The 19347-nt window shown below is 28.6% G+C and overlaps 1 protein-coding gene across 1 annotated transcript; it reads left to right on the forward strand.

Annotated features, from left to right (window-relative positions):
• The first annotated feature begins 204 nt into the window (after window positions 1-204).
• Window positions 205-17643, forward strand: LOC129962260 (serine-rich adhesin for platelets-like). Its single transcript, XM_056076007.1, has 5 exons — window positions 205-295; window positions 7156-7236; window positions 8041-8158; window positions 8685-8776; window positions 9772-17643. Exons 1-5 carry the CDS (start codon window positions 263-265, stop codon window positions 17446-17448), a joined length of 8001 nt encoding a protein of 2666 aa, XP_055931982.1. The 5' UTR covers window positions 205-262; the 3' UTR covers window positions 17449-17643.
• The last annotated feature ends 1704 nt before the right edge of the window (window positions 17644-19347 follow it).

Consider the following 19347-nt stretch of genomic DNA (forward strand, 5'->3'; position numbering starts at 1 on the left):
TTCAAAATATTAGCTAGCGAAAGTGATTTCTAAAACTACGCTGCCAGACCAATACGAATTTTTTAAATTACGTAATTATTATTCCAAATGCTGTCTTTTTGTCAAAAATATAGATAATATTTTGACAGAATGTTTTTACTTTTATTTTATAAAATTCTGCTCAACATAACTTCAACTTTGACTGTCAAATCGTAGTCAAAATATTTTTGGATGTTTACAAACTGCAATATTGTGGACGCTTTGAATACGTCCGATTTCAATCATGGAAAATTCTGATTCAGAGTATGAAACTGAAGTAAGTAGTGAAGTATTTTTGAAAATAATGTGTTGTAAGATACTTGCTAAACTGTTATTCAATTCTGCAATGAGAAACCATGCTTTTCATTTTATTGATGAACCTTCAGTACTTGTCAATTGTGAAAAAGACTCTGTTATTACATATTGAAGGGGGGAAAAAAAAAAAAAACTTTTTTGATAATATAATTAATTGCATATTATTCTTTCAACACTATAAATGACATTACTTACCTATTGTTTATTTAGACAAATATTGTCTATATTATGACATTAATAAAACATTTTTCTGTGGAAATATGCTATTGATATTTGTTATTTGGGAAATTTCAATTAATTAAATTCTTGTATTTAGTGTATTAAATTATATGTCAAATCCATTTCGTTTTATTATTGAAATATAGTTTAATTGAATTTTATTGGATTTGTATTTACTTTTATGATATAAGCAATCAAAATTTTTTTTAGGTCTAAATATTTTAATTATATTTATATTTGAATAAATTAAATGAAATGCCATTTATCAAATTAAATCAAATTTTCTGAGCAGTGAAAGACAGGCTAAATATATTGAAAATTGAGTCTGAACAAGGATTCAAAACTAGACTGTTTCAATATTTCCAGAATATTTGATAACTTCTTGCAAAGTTCGTCTTTGAAAAATAACTATTTCTTGTTATGGAGGACATTTCATGCTCCTAGTGCTGATTGATTTATTATTTCTGTGTACTTTTTGGTTAGCTGGATGCAAGGGAAAAGTCGCCAAATAATTTGCAACTTTTCACTTGCTTTCAAGTCAGCAGACGAATAGACTGTTTGAAAATTTTGAAAAAATTGAAGCATTAGATTTGTAGTAAGTTAGCGCAACTCTCAATGATTTTTTTTTGGCATATGTCAAAATTATTTGGCGAACTTTCACTTGTGCTCGGCCAATTAAAAAGACCTATTTCTCCTATGCCTCCCACTTTTTATCTTTGTTCATGCTTATATTAAAGCTCATTTTTTTTTCCTTTTTACAAATCATAGTGTATATAATAAGCATGTTCAGATGTGAAAGAATCTTCATTTTAATATACATGTTCAAGGAAATTGATGATATTTAATATGCATTAAAAGTTGTGATATAAAATATTTTAAAAGCCAACTTTTGAAATGTGCATGTAATTTATTCTTTTAAAAAATAATATTACAAATTAAATAATATATATATATATAGTAACCAATCTAAAGTAAGAAAAAGTTTGAAAACGAAACTAAAAAGAAAACGAAACAAAACAGTTTCGAAATCGCAACTAAAATTTATTACCTATTTAAACTAAAACCAAAAAGGAACTTCATAGTATTTAGAGAGCGCAATTGCAGCTACTTCTAAAACACAGATGAATTGATACAAAAGTATTAGAATCAAGTTAATAGGAAAAACAAAAATCAAAGAAAAATTAAACCAAAAAAATTATTAAAAAATATTAAAAAAGAATCCGGCCTGAAGACTTTTTCAAGGGTCACCCTCAGGCAGGGATTCAAATAAAGGGATTTTTTCTGTGAGGACATACAGACATTAAGTCTAATAATGATTCCTCGTGACCCGAAAATCCCCCGAAATTATGCTCAAGAGATATACCATTTTAACAGAAAGGAAATACTAAATAACAAATTAGAAAAAAAAAAAAACCACAAAGTAAAAATACAATAAAAACAAAAACAGCATTAAAATTAAAATTAAAATTAAAAACGAAAAGCCAGAACATACCATCCAACAGTGAAGTAAACTTTAAACAATCGATTGTGATTTCCTGTTTTTGAAAGTTAACGGTAAATTATGTAAACAGAGGTAGGCACCCAGCGCCATCTATTGAGTGATCCAATATGCAAGTAAATTTCTATTTTTATTTAAGCCAAAAGATTAATCCCAAACCATACCTTGTTTAATTAAAAAATTGACATTACAGTAATTTCTAGGAAAATCATTTTTAATTAAATTTTTAAGGAGGTTATTTGATGCTTCAATATAAGAATTTTTATTATTGCAAACCCTTTTGATCCTGTTAACTTGTGAGAAAATTAGATTTTTGAAAATTTTAGAGTTTAGATTGGAATGGTAGTTACATAGTTTTAGTAGTTACATAGGTACCTTTCTGGATTTAAAAATCGAAATTGCTAATGATAAAACAATAGTTGGTATATACGATAAAAGGGATGATTTCAACTTTAAAATAACAAAACTATGTAACTACCATTCCAATCTAAACTCTAAAATTTTCAAAAATCTAATTTTCTCACAAGTTAACAGGATCAAAAGGGTTTGCAATAATAAAAATTCTTATATTGAAGCATCAAATAACCTCCTTAAAAATTTAATTAAAAATGATTTTCCTAGAAATTACTGTAATGTCAATTTTTTAATTAAACAAGGTATGGTTTGGGATTAATCTTTTGGCTTAAATAAAAATAGAAATTTACTTGCATATTGGATCACTCAATAGATGGCGCTGGGTGCCTACCTCTGTTTACATAATTTACCGTTAACTTTCAAAAACAGGAAATCACAATCGATTGTTTAAAGTTTACTTCACTGTTGGATGGTATGTTCTGGCTTTTCGTTTTTAATTTTAATTTTAATTTTAATGCTGTTTTTGTTTTTATTGTTATTGTTTTTATTGTATTTTTACTTTGTGGTTTTTTTTTTCTAATTTGTTATTTAGTATTTCCTTTCTGTTAAAATGGTATATCTCTTGAGCATAATTTCGGGGGATTTTCGGGTCACGAGGAATCATTATTAGACTTAATGTCTGTATGTCCTCACAGAAAAAATCCCTTTATTTGAATCCCTGCCTGAGGGTGACCCTTGAAAAAGTCTTCAGGCCAGATTCTTTTTTAATATTTTTTAATAATTTTTTTGGTTTAATTTTTCTTTGATTTTTGTTTTTCCTATTAACTTGATTCTAATACTTTTGTATATATATATATATATATATATATATATATTACCAATTTTAACTGCAGATTGCAAAAATATGATTAGTCTTAAAATCTTAACATAACAAGTAACATACTAATAATACAACAGAAAAAAATACAATTGCAAACAAGTGACTCATGTTGACTTGAATATATATAATCCACCCACCAAATCAAAATCTCTTTTTCATTATGAATGTTTAATTCAGTTTGTATGCACACTAATTTTGAAGCAGATCTTTATCATTTGTGTAAATGATAAATGTTTTTTTCCTGGTGGAATTTCCTTTTTTCACCCATAAAACTTCTTTTGAAAATAATGTATTCTGTTTATTAAAAGAAATTCTTCAATAAAAAATGAAGAGAGTTGTTATAGATTTGATTTTTAAGAAAATCAGAGTTTTTAAAAGTTTATAAACATATGGTTTAAACTATTCCACCTTTTTGGCAAATCTTGCAATTTTTAATAAATCATTAAAATTTTAAATGATTTCTTGTCAATTTATGAAAATAAAATATGGTTTAAATTGTTATATGTCTTTATTTCAAAAAGAAATATTATTAATATAAAATGTTGCATTTATATAAAGCCATACTGTTTGAACATTATTTCTTGCTATATAATCAGTACATGCTTCAATATGAGGGTATGCAATTATTTGTATAGTTAATTACAAGTTAAGAAGCCTGGTAGCATAGTGGTAGTGCTTTGCGCTCCCAACGCACAGGCCTGAGGTTCGATCCTCGTGCTGGGCAAGGTCAACTCAGCCTTTCATCCCTTCAGTGGGTCAATTAACTGAGCACCAAGCATGCTTGAGAATTAAACACTGGGGGTTCCGCATTAGGCTGACCACCTAACCAGGACATATACTTTGCACTCCAGGGCCCTCAGTCAAGAAAGCAGATATGGGTACAGAAGGTCTTGTCCCACATGCGTTGTCGTGCCACTGAGTTTAATAATTACAAGTTGAATTTCATTTATACAAATGCCATTTTCATTTATAATACCTCATAACATATTCTTATTTCATTTAAATGTGAAATTTTCCCGAAAGAAGTAGTTTTTTTGGGGTGTATGTTTTATTTTAAGTACTTATTAATTATTTCAGATTTTTAAAAATGAACTATATTTACCACATAGATAGTAAAATCATTTGGGGAAATAAAAAGTTTTAATTGTTTATTAAATTTATCAATATCTATTTCAGTTTTAATTGTATGTTTGTAGTAAATTGGGGTTTCAAAGAAATATTAAACTAAGCTATTATGATTCATTTCTACTGATGCAATTTGATAGGAAAAAACATGTACTGATAAATTGAAATCATTATTTTTTTCGAGAAGTCATATTTCCATATTGAAATATAATTTAGATTTCCATTAAGATGCTTAATGATATTTTAGAATATAAATTTATTATGTTTTGTAAATATTTAATGGAAAAGTAGTCATTAAAAGTTTCCTTTGCTGTTATATAAGTAATTAATTGTGCTGCATTTTATTCCTTGTTAAAACTTGCCCTGATTTTTACTTCAGAGAGTTATTACAAAATAATGAATACATAATTTAATAAAGATATTTTATAGCAAAATAAACTAAAAACGAACAAACTAGCTTTAATTAAAAAACTTTTCACCTTGATCTTTTAAATCTATATGTCAATTGATGCTAGTCAATAAAATATCATCTGCAGAGAAAACATGATCCCATTATTGATCCATCCTATCTTTATGTTTTCTATATTATTGAAAATATTTCTAGGCTTTTGTTAGTTGTGAATATCTTTCAAGTCAACAGATGAATAGGCTACATTTATAATATGCCTGGCAGACTATGATTACCTGACATAGTCGTACAGAATTTCCAAACAATGTTTGCAAATTGATAGAATTCTTCTTTTAGTACAAAATGATATAATGGCCATTCCATAGTTTGTTTTTCTTATTTAAACACCTTCAAATTGTATCAGTACTTTAGATATTTCTTCCCATACTGTAAGTGATTCTAAACTTTTCTAAAATACCTGCATCATTTTGCTCCCTGATATTCTTTCTCTGTTAAGAATAACATCTTCTATTAAGGTCAGAGCCTGATTAAGACAGGGACATACGGGCAGTTGCCCCGGGCCCCCACATCCGAGAAGGGCCTTAAATTGAATAGAAAGTTTATTTTATGTTTCCTTCTTTAATGAACTTTTTTTAAACAAAATATCAATACAGTGTTAAATCCATCAGTTTTATGTTAGCTTTCTCATTAATCTATCATATGAATACAAAAAAATCTATATTTCGTAAATCCATGGCTTTTAAGGCAGAATTCAGCAAAATTTTTGCAATTACAATGGACAAATTTGGCCAATCAAATGCCTGTATTTTTACATATCGCAAAATGCAATATGTTTACAAAAATACGGGCTTCTAATTGGCTTAATTGAGCCGGGGAAGTAAAAAGGGAGCCCCAAAGAAGTTTTTGCCCCAATTAGGCTAAGTCAGCCCTGATTAAGGTTACCAAGATTTGTAGTAGATCTTTATAATACCACTTTTCATATTTTATTTCTGTTTACCAGGATGTATTATATGAAATCTACGTTGTCTTATTTCAGAAATTTATATATGTACTGTCTTTCAACAGAATGGAAGTTTTTCATAGTTGCTATTAGACATTTTTGCAAATTTCTTGGTTGTAAGCTTTTAAATACTTTTAAAACTATATACACTGTTCTATATATGTCACTTGAAGTTAAGTAAGAATATAAGTATTTTAATTTATGAACACACATATGGTATATTCATGTAATGAATTAATATTTGAATAAATTCAGTAATCCATATTGGTACGGAAATATTCTTGACAAAATTCTGTAAAATTTTTGATAATCTACATGTTTATTATAATGGGCACATTATGAAATAGCCAACAGATTTAATAACAAAGAATGGCACTTCATTCAACATGAAACACACATTTATGGCAAAACACAAACAACCACACAAAGCGGGCAGACAAAACTCATCAAATAGAGAGACTTCACACAACTCTTTATACACCTCAAACATCTGATTTTCTTCACTGTCTCCTCGCTTTAGCTGTATTCAACTGCCAACTCATTACTGACTTGACTATACAACTGCACACAACTCGATGCTGCTTCAAAACTTGACTTCAAGACTTGGCAAGTAGCTGAGCTCATAATTCACTAATTGTTTGAGCCCCACTCAACTAACTTGTCACTTTCACTTTACTAAAATAAACCAACTTTGATTTAATATTGATTGATTTGTTGTTGACTGCTTCCAACACAGTCTTGACTTTTTATAGATTCTGAAGCAGGGCACAGAAAGTTCCTGAAATATCTTTGTAATTTGCTTCTCAATGGTCTTATTGCCCAAATTCCTATTCATTTTAGAGACTTCCATTATAGCCAGGAATCATTGGTCTGTTATCTGTTTAGTATCAATCAGAGCTATCCATAGAATTATCTTTTGTGCTGTGCAACTAACTGCACTGGGAAGCAATGTTGCAAGTTCATGACAATATTGGAGCTGGTAACTTGGTCTGGTCTTTTCTGATGAATTAGAATGAATACAGTTAATTTTTTCTGTTTAATATAAGTCATAATTATTGTCCTTTACAATGTTTTAACAGAAATAATAATTTAATGAACAACGTGGAAGCTATATCATTAAATTTTATACTAACTTTATTTACACATTCAGCCTTAAAAATATAGTTTTATTTTTATTATTTTTGTCATTATTTTGAAAAATTTCAGTTAAAAAAATTATAGTTATTTTGAGATAAGTTTCTTCCTTTATGTAATAATGTATACTTTTATTTAATTAAAAAAATATTTATTAAATTGTTCTACTTCCTTAAATATTAACTTTAAATTATGTTTTATAGGAAACTGTGGTCCTAGTAGAACTGAATGGAATCATAGATACAGATCTACTACTTCAACCACAACCTTTAACCAAAATTTTGGTAATTATTCTTGCCATTATTCTTTTTTATTGTCTTTTACCAATATGAAGAGAATATATTTAATCTTTAGATGGCCAGTTGAAGGGAAAATCTCTAAGCATCCTGTTACAATGGAAATTTCACCAAAAGAACAGGAAGTTAAATAAGTTTCCCAATTATTATTATTATTTTTTTAATAAATAATTGGAATATAAGATTTAAGAGTCTCCCTTGACTATTCATGAAATTACTATTTCTTGTTTACAATGATTAAAATCCAATCTTATATTCAGACATTTTATCTATTATGGATGACTGCTTATGATAAGAAAGTAAAAAAAAAAAAAAAAAAAAAAAAAAAATCCAAATGATTAAAGAAGAGATAGATTAGTTTGAGGTGGGGTGTAGGAAAATTGAAATTATAAATGGGTTTAGTAATTCTACAGTTCATAAACAAGTTAAAAAAATTTTTGGTACAGTATTTGTACTGTTTCTGAAGAAAAGATTAACAATTCTCTTTAATATTTCTACAGTGGAATTTTATGTCAGAATATCTTTTAAAACTTTTTTACTTGTATAAAATTAAAATTAATTTGATTGTCAGGAAATTTATTCTTGTCTACCAACATTTTTTATTGTAATTTTGAGAATCATTGTTTAAGAAAGAATTTGATTTAATTATTATTCTTTTTAAACTTGACAGTAATTAGCAAATATTTGGTAAACAAATGTTAATATTAGGAGGATATCTATCTGATTTCTTTATTTGTGTTTCCATCAATATATTTATCGAATGATTTATTTTTTAAAAAATGTCCATTATAGGGTATTGATACTGATGAACCCCTTCTTCAGATTGGTAATTGTTTGTTTAAAGGAGAATATGAAGATACATTGGGAACAGTTGTTGTGTATGAGCCAGTAGATGGTTCTAACAAAGATGGTAATGCTTAAAAAATTATTTGAAATATATAGAAAAAAATTCATAAAGTCATTTCCCCTTTTATTATTTAAAATAATAACTGATGCTTAATTTATTATTATTTTAGTAAATATGGTCTTATGAAGCAGAACAAGGAATTATTCAAATTTATCTAAATTACTATTTCTGATATCTTGTAAATGATTATCTGTATTATATATGATAAAAACAGTCTAATTTAGAAACATTTTTTTTTCATTAAAATTTATTATAAAGGGCAGGTAATAATAACTTTCTTTTATTCAATAATTAACTTTGAACCAATTAATGTATTGAAAATAATGTATGGAATTTTGTAAAAAATATAAAAAAAGACTAATTATTTAAAATTGGAAATTCTGTTAAATTTTTTAAATCCGTAACTTGTATAATAAATTTTTAATTTAATTAATAATTAATTTCTTATTTTTGGGGATTAAATATTATTGGCAACCCCCCACCCTCCCTACAGATTCAACTGAAATAATTCCTTTTTTTTTCTTCTTAGGGCCGGAAAGTGTCGAAAGTGACTTCAAGTTTTTATGTAAAACTGATACAAAATTGACTATGAAAAGATGTTTTCCTCAAGAAAAATCTATGGTAAAATGCAAAACTTTGTTTATGTTGTTAACTTAATATAGTATTTATTATTAAATTAAAACATTATATGATTTCCTGATAAATGATTGCTATGTTCTGAGGGTGAAAATTATTTTTTAACCCTCCAAGAGACCAGTTATTTTGATGAAAGATTTTAAGTACTTATAAATGTATTTTTTTTATGCTGACAAATCATTGTTTATGATATGTAATCAAAATTTTGAATTCTCAAAAATATTTATAAATATTATGAAATAATGTGCTTTTGAGCTGAACATGAAAAATTAAAGAATCAAATTAGCTTGATTGACTTGGCAGAATAGATAAAATAAATCATATTTTTTTATATTTATTTCCAAATTTTAAAATTATCTTAAATTTATTATTAATTTATTTTTATTCGTAAACTTTAAAAGAAACATGAATCAATATAAGATAGTAGTTTTGAAACTGAATATGCAAAATAGAAAATACCAGTTTATCTGCTAAGACAGTTAATTTATATTTAACAGTTATAACATTTAATTGTAGTTTCCAAACTGAAATTTTAATATAGTAATTACAATGGAACTTAAATGGTCCAAATTCCAGTTGTCATTTTCTTTGACAGAATGAAAGAAATCTGCAAACAAATGCTACTCAAATAAAAACAAGTAAAGACCGTGAAACGACTGACTTTGACTGATATATTCAAGCAGTGATATTGTTGTTTGTATACAAAATGCAATCAATATTGTTTTTGTTATATTCAAATTCATTTACTATAGAAAATTTATTATCTGTAAAGAAATAACATTTATCAATTATCAGATCAAATCTTGCCGCAATTAATTGGTGTTTGGAGTTCTGCTGTACTAAATATATTATGAAAATTGTTGATGAATTTTATTTGATTTATGTTTTATGAGGAATTTGATTTATGTTTTATAAGGATGCATGATGTATTATTTAATGTTTAAATGAATGAATTTTTTTTTTTTTAAATTTTCTTTTAGGATAATTTGAAATCAGCTGAAGTTGCTTCTCCTGTCGCCATTCAAAATGATAAACCAAAAAAGTCCGTTACTGCTTCTAAAATGAAAAATGGTAGTAAAAAGAACATTATTTCTAAGAAAAAGAAGCTTACCAAACCAATGCCAAAAAAATTTGTGAGGTCAAAGAAAAATAAAAAGAATAATAAGATAAATTCTGTTCAAAATTCAGAGAAATCTGAAATACCTGAGCAAATTATTGAAAATATGACAGAATCAATAGTAAATTCAAAGAATGATGAGATGAATCTTTTTGAAAACCAAAATACTGAGAAATCTGAGCAATTTATTGAAAATATGACTGAATTAACGGCAGATAAATCACCTGGTAAAATAGATGCGATTCCTTTGGAAGCTTTGAATCTGAAGAATTTAGAAGAAAAAGTTGATCAAAGTAAATTTGTTCCATTTGGAAATATAGAATTACAAACTAGAAATAAACAAACAGAAGACCCTAAGAGAAGAAGGAAGCGTTATTGTGATGAAATGAATGATATTACCAAAAGTTCTGGTCAAAATATCGAAGCTTCTGCCACTGGAAGGAAATTAATGAAAATAGAGAATAATGAGGTTCAGGCAGTAGACAAAGAAATAGTAACTTTTGATAAAGATAATGCAGAATCTAATAATGCAAGCAGTATAAGAAATAATGCAATTTTGAGTGGAACTAAAGATTTTGAATCTGAAGCAGATAGAGGAGATGAGCAAATGTTTGAAGAGGAAAGTGTTATTGAAGCATTGGTTAGTACTGTAATTAATAATGAATGCAAAATGCAAGAAAAAAGCACAACTGCATGTGCATCAGAAATGGATGAAGAAGAAATGACAGAAAAAAGTATTTCAAAAACATTAGAAAGCACAATGGCAAATGATGCAAGAAAAACTGCTTCTGTTTCATATATGGATGGAGAAAAAAGGTCTCTGATTAAGGAAGAGGCATTCTTTGTTCCAGCAAAATTGGGTGATACAATAATAAATAATGAAAATGAAATTCAAGATAAAAGCACCTTTGCCAATTTATCAGAAGTGCATAAAGAGCCAGTGATGGAAGAAGAAGAAATTATAGAGACAGTGGGCAACATAGTGGAGGCAAATGAAAAAGAAATCCACAAGAAAAGTATATTTGCTAGTGCATCAGAAATGGATAAAGTAGAACCAGTCATAGACGAAAGCATTACAAAGGTAATGGAAACTATAGTAGTTAATATTGAAAATGAAAACCAACAAAAACATGTATCTATATTGGAAGTGCATGATGATAAAAAATTTATAGTAGGAGAAGAAAATACAAAAGTGCTAAATAGCACAATAAACAACCATGTAAATGTAACCCATGGAGAAAGCTCACATTTAAATATTCTTGATGATGGTATGAGTGACTCATTAGCTGAGGAAATTGAAGAAGCTAGTTTGGTACTTAAACATGGTGATGTAAAGGATAATACTAATTGCTCTTCATCCAGTGATATGGAACATACCAAAAATGAAAATATTTCTGAACCAGCTAGTATTTGTGCATTATCTGATGATGAAGTTTTACATTCAGTAACAGAAATTTTAGAAAAAATTGATGATAACAATGCTTCTTCATCTTGCCAGGAAAATAGTGAAAACATACTGTTAGAAAAAATTGTAGTAGTGGAAGGCAATGTGGATGACGCAGAATTAATTACTGCATCTGATAATTTGGTTGGATTAAATTCAATAGAAAAAGATGATATTTGTGTTGTCAGTCAGTCTGTAAATAATGAAGGTGATACAATAAGAAAATTAGACGAATTTGAAGGTCGCTATAAACCTGTCAATTCTGCAGGTGAATTAACCATAGATACTGTAGATAATTTGAATCCAGTGAGTGCATCTGATATGATCGCTGTTTCAATTACTGGACAAACTTCAGCTTTAAGTTCAAGGAAGCATTCATCATGTGAAGTTACACAGTCTACAAATTCTGAAGGAGAATACTTAGAAAATAAAGACTTGGTGAGTGATTATGAAGTATTTTCTGAATCTCTACAAGATGATAATTTAGAAAAGAATGTCAGTATTGAAGTGGATAATGAATTTCAAACTGCTGATATTAAGTATTCAGAAGCGCTTTTTAAATCTGATAGTATTGCATCGGAAATCAGCCAATCTTGCCAGGAATCCAAGTTTCCAAAAGAAAGATCTGAAGTAGAATTTGAAATAGATGGCACAATTTGCAGTCAATCAACTGATCAGTCAATAGTACTACCAGAAGCTCAAACTGAAGGATATTTATGTGTATCATCTTGTGATACTGATGATAAAACTGAATTCAAAGAAAATATTGAGGAAGATATTCATTATAATTCAGGGGAAGATGCTGAACCTTCCAATTGTGAAGAAAGTGAAACTAATGTGATTTGTGAAGTTAGCCAATCTGATGAATCTGAAAATAATATTTCTGTTCTTGCAGAATCATCTGAAAGTGAAGCTAAAATATTATCTAATGAATGTGAAGGCTCATTTTCAAATACAAGGGAAAATCTGAATAATACCATGATAAACCAATATACCTCTGAAATAACGGGTAGTTTTCAAAAAGCTTTCAATGTTCCATCAACCAGTAGCATCCATGAAGTAACACAATTTTCTAACATAAAAAATGTAAAACATTCTGACATGACTACCGAGGAAAACATTTTGGAGGAATGTGATAAAAATGAAATAACTCATGCTCCTGTTGAATTATCTGATGATAAACTGAAATATGAATGTGTTTCATCAGTTGATGGACCTACAGTTTCTGAAACGTTGTTAGAAATAGAGATAAATAGTGATGAAAAAGATAAAAATTCTGAAGTTAGCCAATCTTTTAGGCTTGTAGAAAATCAGCAGTTTAATGAAACCTGCAATACTTCTCATTCCAAAAATGTAAGAAAATTAGGAATTGAAGATATAGATGTAGAATTTAAATATCCTAGTGAAGTTAGCCAGTCTGTTGAATTTGAAAGTTCATCTCTGTATAATCAGCAGTCAGATATCAATGAGTATGATCGGACTAAATCGAGTTCCAATAATTCTGTTGAATATCAATCTGAAATTTGTGAATCATCTGATGATGCATCTAATATTGAATCAAATTCTCATGTTGAAGATGATCAGCCTGTTAAAAATTCTATGTGTGAAGTTTCACAGTCTTTCAGATCTGAAGAAGTTGTTTTAACAACAAGACATATAACTGATTCAGAGATGGAAAGTTCAAATGAATGTGAGGTATATGCTTCTTATGTGGAACCTGAAGCAGAAACTAATAAATTAAATACAAATGAAAAAAATATTTGTGAATCATCTGATGATGTCAATAAATTTGAATCTGAAATAGTTATTGACGAATTCAATGAAAGAGAGAAGAACATTTGTGAATCTTCTGATGACATTAATGAAACAGAATCTGAAATAATAATTGATCAGATCAGTAATAGAGAGAAAAATATTTGTGAATCTTCTGATGATATCAATGAAACAGAATCTGAAATAATTATTGATCAAAACAGTAATGGAGAGAGAAATATGTGTGAATCATCTGATGATATCAATGAAATAGAATCTGAAATAATAATTGATACAATCAGTGACAGAGGAAAAAATATATGTGAATCTTCTGATGATGTGAATGAAACAGAATCTGAAATAATCGTTGATCAGTTAAGCGAAAAAGAAAAAAATATTTGTGAATCTTCTGATGATATAAGTAAAAAGTTTGGAAGTGTTCAGCAACATACTTCTATCCATCTTGAAGAGGATATTTCTGATGAAGCTTGCCATTCATCAAAATTTGATGAAAATGTCTTGTCAGCTAATGAAACCAAATCTTTCACATCAGAAGAAAATTTTACCAATTGTGAGACTTCAGTTGGAAGAAGTAATATTAAAAATTCAACCATTTGTGAATCATCTGAAGATACTACAAGCAAGGAACTTAACAATAAAGAATTGGACATTAATGCTTGTACATCATCAGATAAATCAGAGATGGACTCATCAGATGCAGTAGGTAATTTACACGATAGTAAGTCTTTTGATTCTGTTGTAACTGTTGGTGAAATGGAAAATAATCAAATTTCTCAGTCAAGCAATGTAGCTTGTGATTTTATGGATACATCAGTGAATGGAGCAGAAAATAGTATGATTTCTCAATCAGGGAACTCTGTAAATATTTCCATTTACAAAACATTGAATGAGTCAGAAAACTGCCAAATATCTCAATCAGGGGGTTATTTAGAAAGTGTATCAGTAACTGAAACAGACAATGAAATTTCACAATCAGAAGGTGTTACTGATTGTTCAAATGTTGTAACATTAAATGAAACAGAAAATAATCAAATCTCACAATCAGGGTGTATCATAAATTCTCTAAACAATGTTATTGTGGAAGAAATTGAAAATGATCAGATTTCTCAGTCTGAAAATACTATTGGTCATTTGAGTGATATGTTTGTGATAGAAGTAGGAAATAATCAGATTTCACAGTCTAGCAATAATGAAAATGCATCAAGTGAAATAATATTGAATGAAGTAGAAAATAGTCAGATTTCTCAGTCTGGTACTGTTGCAAGTTGTTCAGCTGATATATCAATAACAGAAACAGAGAATAGTTTGATTTCTCAATCGGGCAATGTACCAATATATTCAAGTGATGTTTCCAGAAATGAAAATGAGAATAGCCAAATTTCACAGTCTGGTAATGCTAAGGAATTTTTGTATGATATATCTATAAATGAATCAGATAATAACCAGATTTCACAATCAAGCAGTTCTTCAAATTTATCAAGCAATATGATATCCAGAGAAATGGGAAATAATCAAATTTCACAATCTGGTAATTTGACAGATAATGTAAGTGAAACAGAAAATAATCAGATATCTCAAATTTCTCAATCAAGCAATAGCAGTGGTTCTCAAAATATGTTATCATCTAATGAAAATGAGAACAACCAAATTTCCCAGTCTGAATGTAATGATAATATTTATCAAATGAACCAAACATTACCCTTTGATTCCTCATTTCAGGCTGAGGTTGTGAGTATATCTTCTTCTAGTGACATTGTTAGTTCTAATTACATAGATGTTACTAATTCTTCATTTCATGTGTCAAACTCAACAATATCTTCAAATTCAGAAGTTAGCCCTTCATTAACAAATGTACGCCCTCATATCTGGGACAGAAATTCTTTGATTACTAGTGTTACAACATCTGAAATGAGAACTTCTGTGCTGTCATCAGAACAGGCAAATGAAATGGAATGCCAGGTTGCTCAGACTTCAGCTCATTTAGCAGTCAGTAGTTGTTCAATTGTAAGCGAAGAAAACAGGGAAAATGTGACATCTCTTGATCAAGAAATGTCTTCTAGTAATAATATCAACGAAATAGTTGAATCATCTTTATCATTAATTCATGAAGAAGAAGAAATCATTAAAGTTATCCCAAAAGATGATTCACCCATGAGTGTAAGTGAAAGTGTTGTAGAAGAAATGCCAAGTACTTCTCAAAACTTAGTTAGAACTGATGAAGATAGAATACAAAAGAGAGAAACAAATCCCAAGAATACCAATTTAAGGAGAGAAGATTTTCAGGCAAGTGTTTCAGGCAATTCACATCTACAAAAGCAATACAAATTTGATAATAATTTGTTACAGACTTCATTCCTCCCCTGTGTTTCTTCCCAGTCTGATATTGGAAGTAATTCTTCCAGTGCAAGACCCTCATTTTTAGAAGTCATGGCTTCATCTGCAAGTGATTTTAGAAATTCATTGCTGAGTGACAACAGTTTTGGTAAAGATAAAAGTCATAATTCATCAGTCCCTGAATCTTCTGGGAGCAACATAGGTTCCTGTGGTGAATTTTCTGAATCATTTATTAGAGAAGCTGATGGATTGGTTAGGAATAGAAGCAATGATGATGTATCTCATGCTCCAGAAAATTTGTCTGTTTTAGCTGATAATTCAGACCCTGCTTATTCAGAAGTGTCCAGATCCTCTGGTGTGAAAAGAAAATACAGTGACTCTGGGGAATTTGGTTATAGTCATTATCAAGTTAGTCAATCTTCAGATGTTGTCAACTCTCTTTCATCTACTAGCAGAACTCATGCTCTGATTCCTGATAATAGTCATTCTTCTCAACAAGATTTTGTACAATCCTCCAGCAATATATTAAGAACATCTGTTTTGGTATCAAATGATTCTATGTCTGTAATTGACCAAGTTAGTTCTGCTGATGAAAATACCTCTTTTATTAGCAGAAATTCAGAGAATGCTGATATCTTGGAATCATCCATTGGTGTAGATGCAGCTGTACCTTCTTGTAGTCAAAACACATTTTCTTTGGCTAACTCTAATCAGTTAATTGAGTCTTCTAGTGATCAGCCTACATTTATAGAAGATACGTCTGATTTTAAATCAGAAAATACTGAAAGTGAAGTGTCATCAACACCATCTGAAACACAATATACAGGTTTTAAAATATTAACAGATGGAAAACGGCAGCTCTCAGTTATCCAAGGAAATATCATAATTTTACCTGGAACGAGCCATGTTATTGATGAATCAGATGTTGATATTTCAACTGTAGAAGTTACTTGTCCTGACAGTGACTATATTCCTGTTAGATCAGATCTTAATTCTGAAACTGTATTAATTTTAGATAGTTCTAATGAAGCAGAAATACTAAATCACAGCTCAGTGGCCTCACCACTGACAGTACAATTAACATCATTTGATCAAACAGCTCTTTCAATTGATGCATCACAGGCAAGGATTGCATCTGGCACATCTGGTTCTCCTATAAGTGTAGTTGAGGTTGTCAACTATGAAGAAAATAGTGAAGTTTCAGAATCTCTGATGGCAAACCAAAATGATATTTCTCAGTCTTCATTATGTGATAACAATGTCTCTTGTTCTGTGAGTGAGTTCCCTACCAGCCACAGTGTCATAAACACTAATTATTCTTTTCCAGATATTTCACAAGAAGCTGAGTCTAAATCATCTGATGAATGCATTTCATCTTATCATGGTACATGTGATAACATATTACCAGTTCCAAATTTGCAGTCATCTGCAGATAGAGAATTTTACTCTCATGTGGGTGAATTTGATGACTCAGTTCAGTCTTCACTTGATGAGACTCATATGGCTATAAATGAGCAAATAAAAGCCATTTCATCACCACCAAATTCATCTGATAGTGCAAGTTGTGAAGAACAAAGATCATTAAGTATCAATCCTTTTGTTACATTTTCTTCGCAGTCTCATGTTTTTTCAACTAATTATGGTGCAACATGTAGTAAAATCACATTAGGTTCAAATAATTCACATGAAATTGCATTGGAAAGAGATAATTTGACTGAATCACATCAAGTGATAACTACTACTTCCAATAGTGACATAATCATATCTTCATTTGATCCTGAACTTTCAAATATGCCTCAGTCTCCTCAAATTTCAGGAAACATATGCTCACCAGACCAATACATTGAACTGTCTGAACAAATAGTGCCTGCAGTGCAAATTGCTGGTGCTGATTTTGTAGAATCTTCCAATGATCAGCTTGATGACAGTCAGTCTTTAGAAGACAGTACTTCACAAGATGATATACTGAATACTGATTCTGAATCATAGTTGCATAGTTAAATATTTATCATATCATCTTAGAAAACATTGGAAGTTATCTTTTGTAAATATACTTTTTTGTACATATGTTGTTATATTTAAATCGGGATAATATATTATTGTTAAAATCCATACAAATGTATCAAAATTTTCAATAATTCTTCCATAGATAATGAATAAATTTTCATTTCTTTTTAGAATCCATATCTAAGATATTTTTCCTGAAATATGCTATAGAAGATAATTATTAAAAACAAATAAAATATATTTTATCAGTAAAGGCATATATAACATACTTTTATAATCCAAGCCTACTAAACTCAACAACAAAATCTACAATACAAACAATTCTTTCTTTTTTGCATCAAAAAAAAAAAAAATGCACTTTTTAATATATTATTTTAGAAGCTGCTTTTGATGTCCAGTTCATTGGGAATATTGATTTATTTAGTTTTAATTAAATCTCTTATGCATAGCTTGATATTCATGATTTTTTCAATAAATGCTTTCAAGCATCAAATTATGATAGACATAAAAGCTGCATTCTTTTAATAGCCTTACACCTGTTCTGTTAATTATGTGCATGAATATTCCTAATAGTATTAAGTTCCAAGGTATAATGGTGCCATTAAATATATATATGTCCATTTAATTTACCTTCTAATTGCACACTGTTTTTGTGTTCTGTAACTTTACTTTCTTGTTCTTATTGTAAATCATTCAGATATTAAACAGTATCTCTCTTCCTTGGCTTTCAGCACTGGAAGAAAATTTTTCACAGAAACATACATGCAATAAAAATAAATTTTGTGCAGTTATATATTTGGAAGTTATAGCAAATAAATAACAAAATCATGATTAATTTGCAATTAATTAATTAAAAAAAATCATTCAATGTGGATTCTTTTCCTCCAAAATATATTCGCTCTAAATTTGATAACTCTAGGTCAAACATTCTGGTCCTTACAACACTAACTAATACATACACAGACACACATTTTCCTTTTTTAGTAGTACAGATTCCCATTTGTTAAATGCATCATTCAGTTCTTTTTCTTAACCTCTTAAATTTAAATTTTGAGTTCAACTCATCCTGAACTTTCTTGAGTAAACTGACAATAATGAGTGGCACTCACTAGAAATTATTGAGTTGATGCTTTTTATGATTTTTTTTTTTTTGAAAAAAATTGTAGGATTTTATATCAATTTCTCCTTTAATTAAATTGATTGCCTGAGCAGTGCTGACTGAAAATAAATTGCTGTTCAAAAAATTAAAGGGAAAGTAAATCGCTTATATTTTTCCTCCTTTTGCATGCATTTGATACATTTTTTAATTTCATCTATTTAAAAAGAATTTTTAAATAGATGAATTAATAGTCATTTCAGTTAATAATTCCAACTCCAAAATTAAATTATTTAACCAACTGCAATCTATTACCTTGAAGTAGAGTAATATTTATGATACCCACATTGACCTAACTTGAGAGGATATAAAGGGAGAAAGAGGAATATAATGTAACCTTTTGCACTTGATGAGTTTTCTTTAAATAACATAAGTACTTTTTAAAATAGAATACATTCTTTGAATTTATGGAGTAGTCTACTCATATCTTCAAAATATGAATAAAGAAATGGTTTGATGATCTGAAGGGTGAATGTAATGATTATTTTGTAACTGAAATATAAAACCATTTTAATCAATAATAATAAGTATTTACTTAATAAATGGCATACTTTATATTTGTTTAGCATAGTTTTTAAATATTTACATCTTAGATGTAGTATACATGTATAAGAAAATGCAAGATTTATAATGAGAAATTATATAAGAACAGTTATTTTAAAAGATAGCAAGTTATTTTTTTTTTTTTCCTGTTTAATAAATTTTGATGAAATATTTTGACTTTT

This window comes from Argiope bruennichi, chromosome 1 (assembly GCF_947563725.1).
Source record: "Argiope bruennichi chromosome 1, qqArgBrue1.1, whole genome shotgun sequence".
In the NCBI taxonomy this organism is placed as follows: Eukaryota; Metazoa; Arthropoda; class Arachnida; order Araneae; family Araneidae; genus Argiope; species Argiope bruennichi.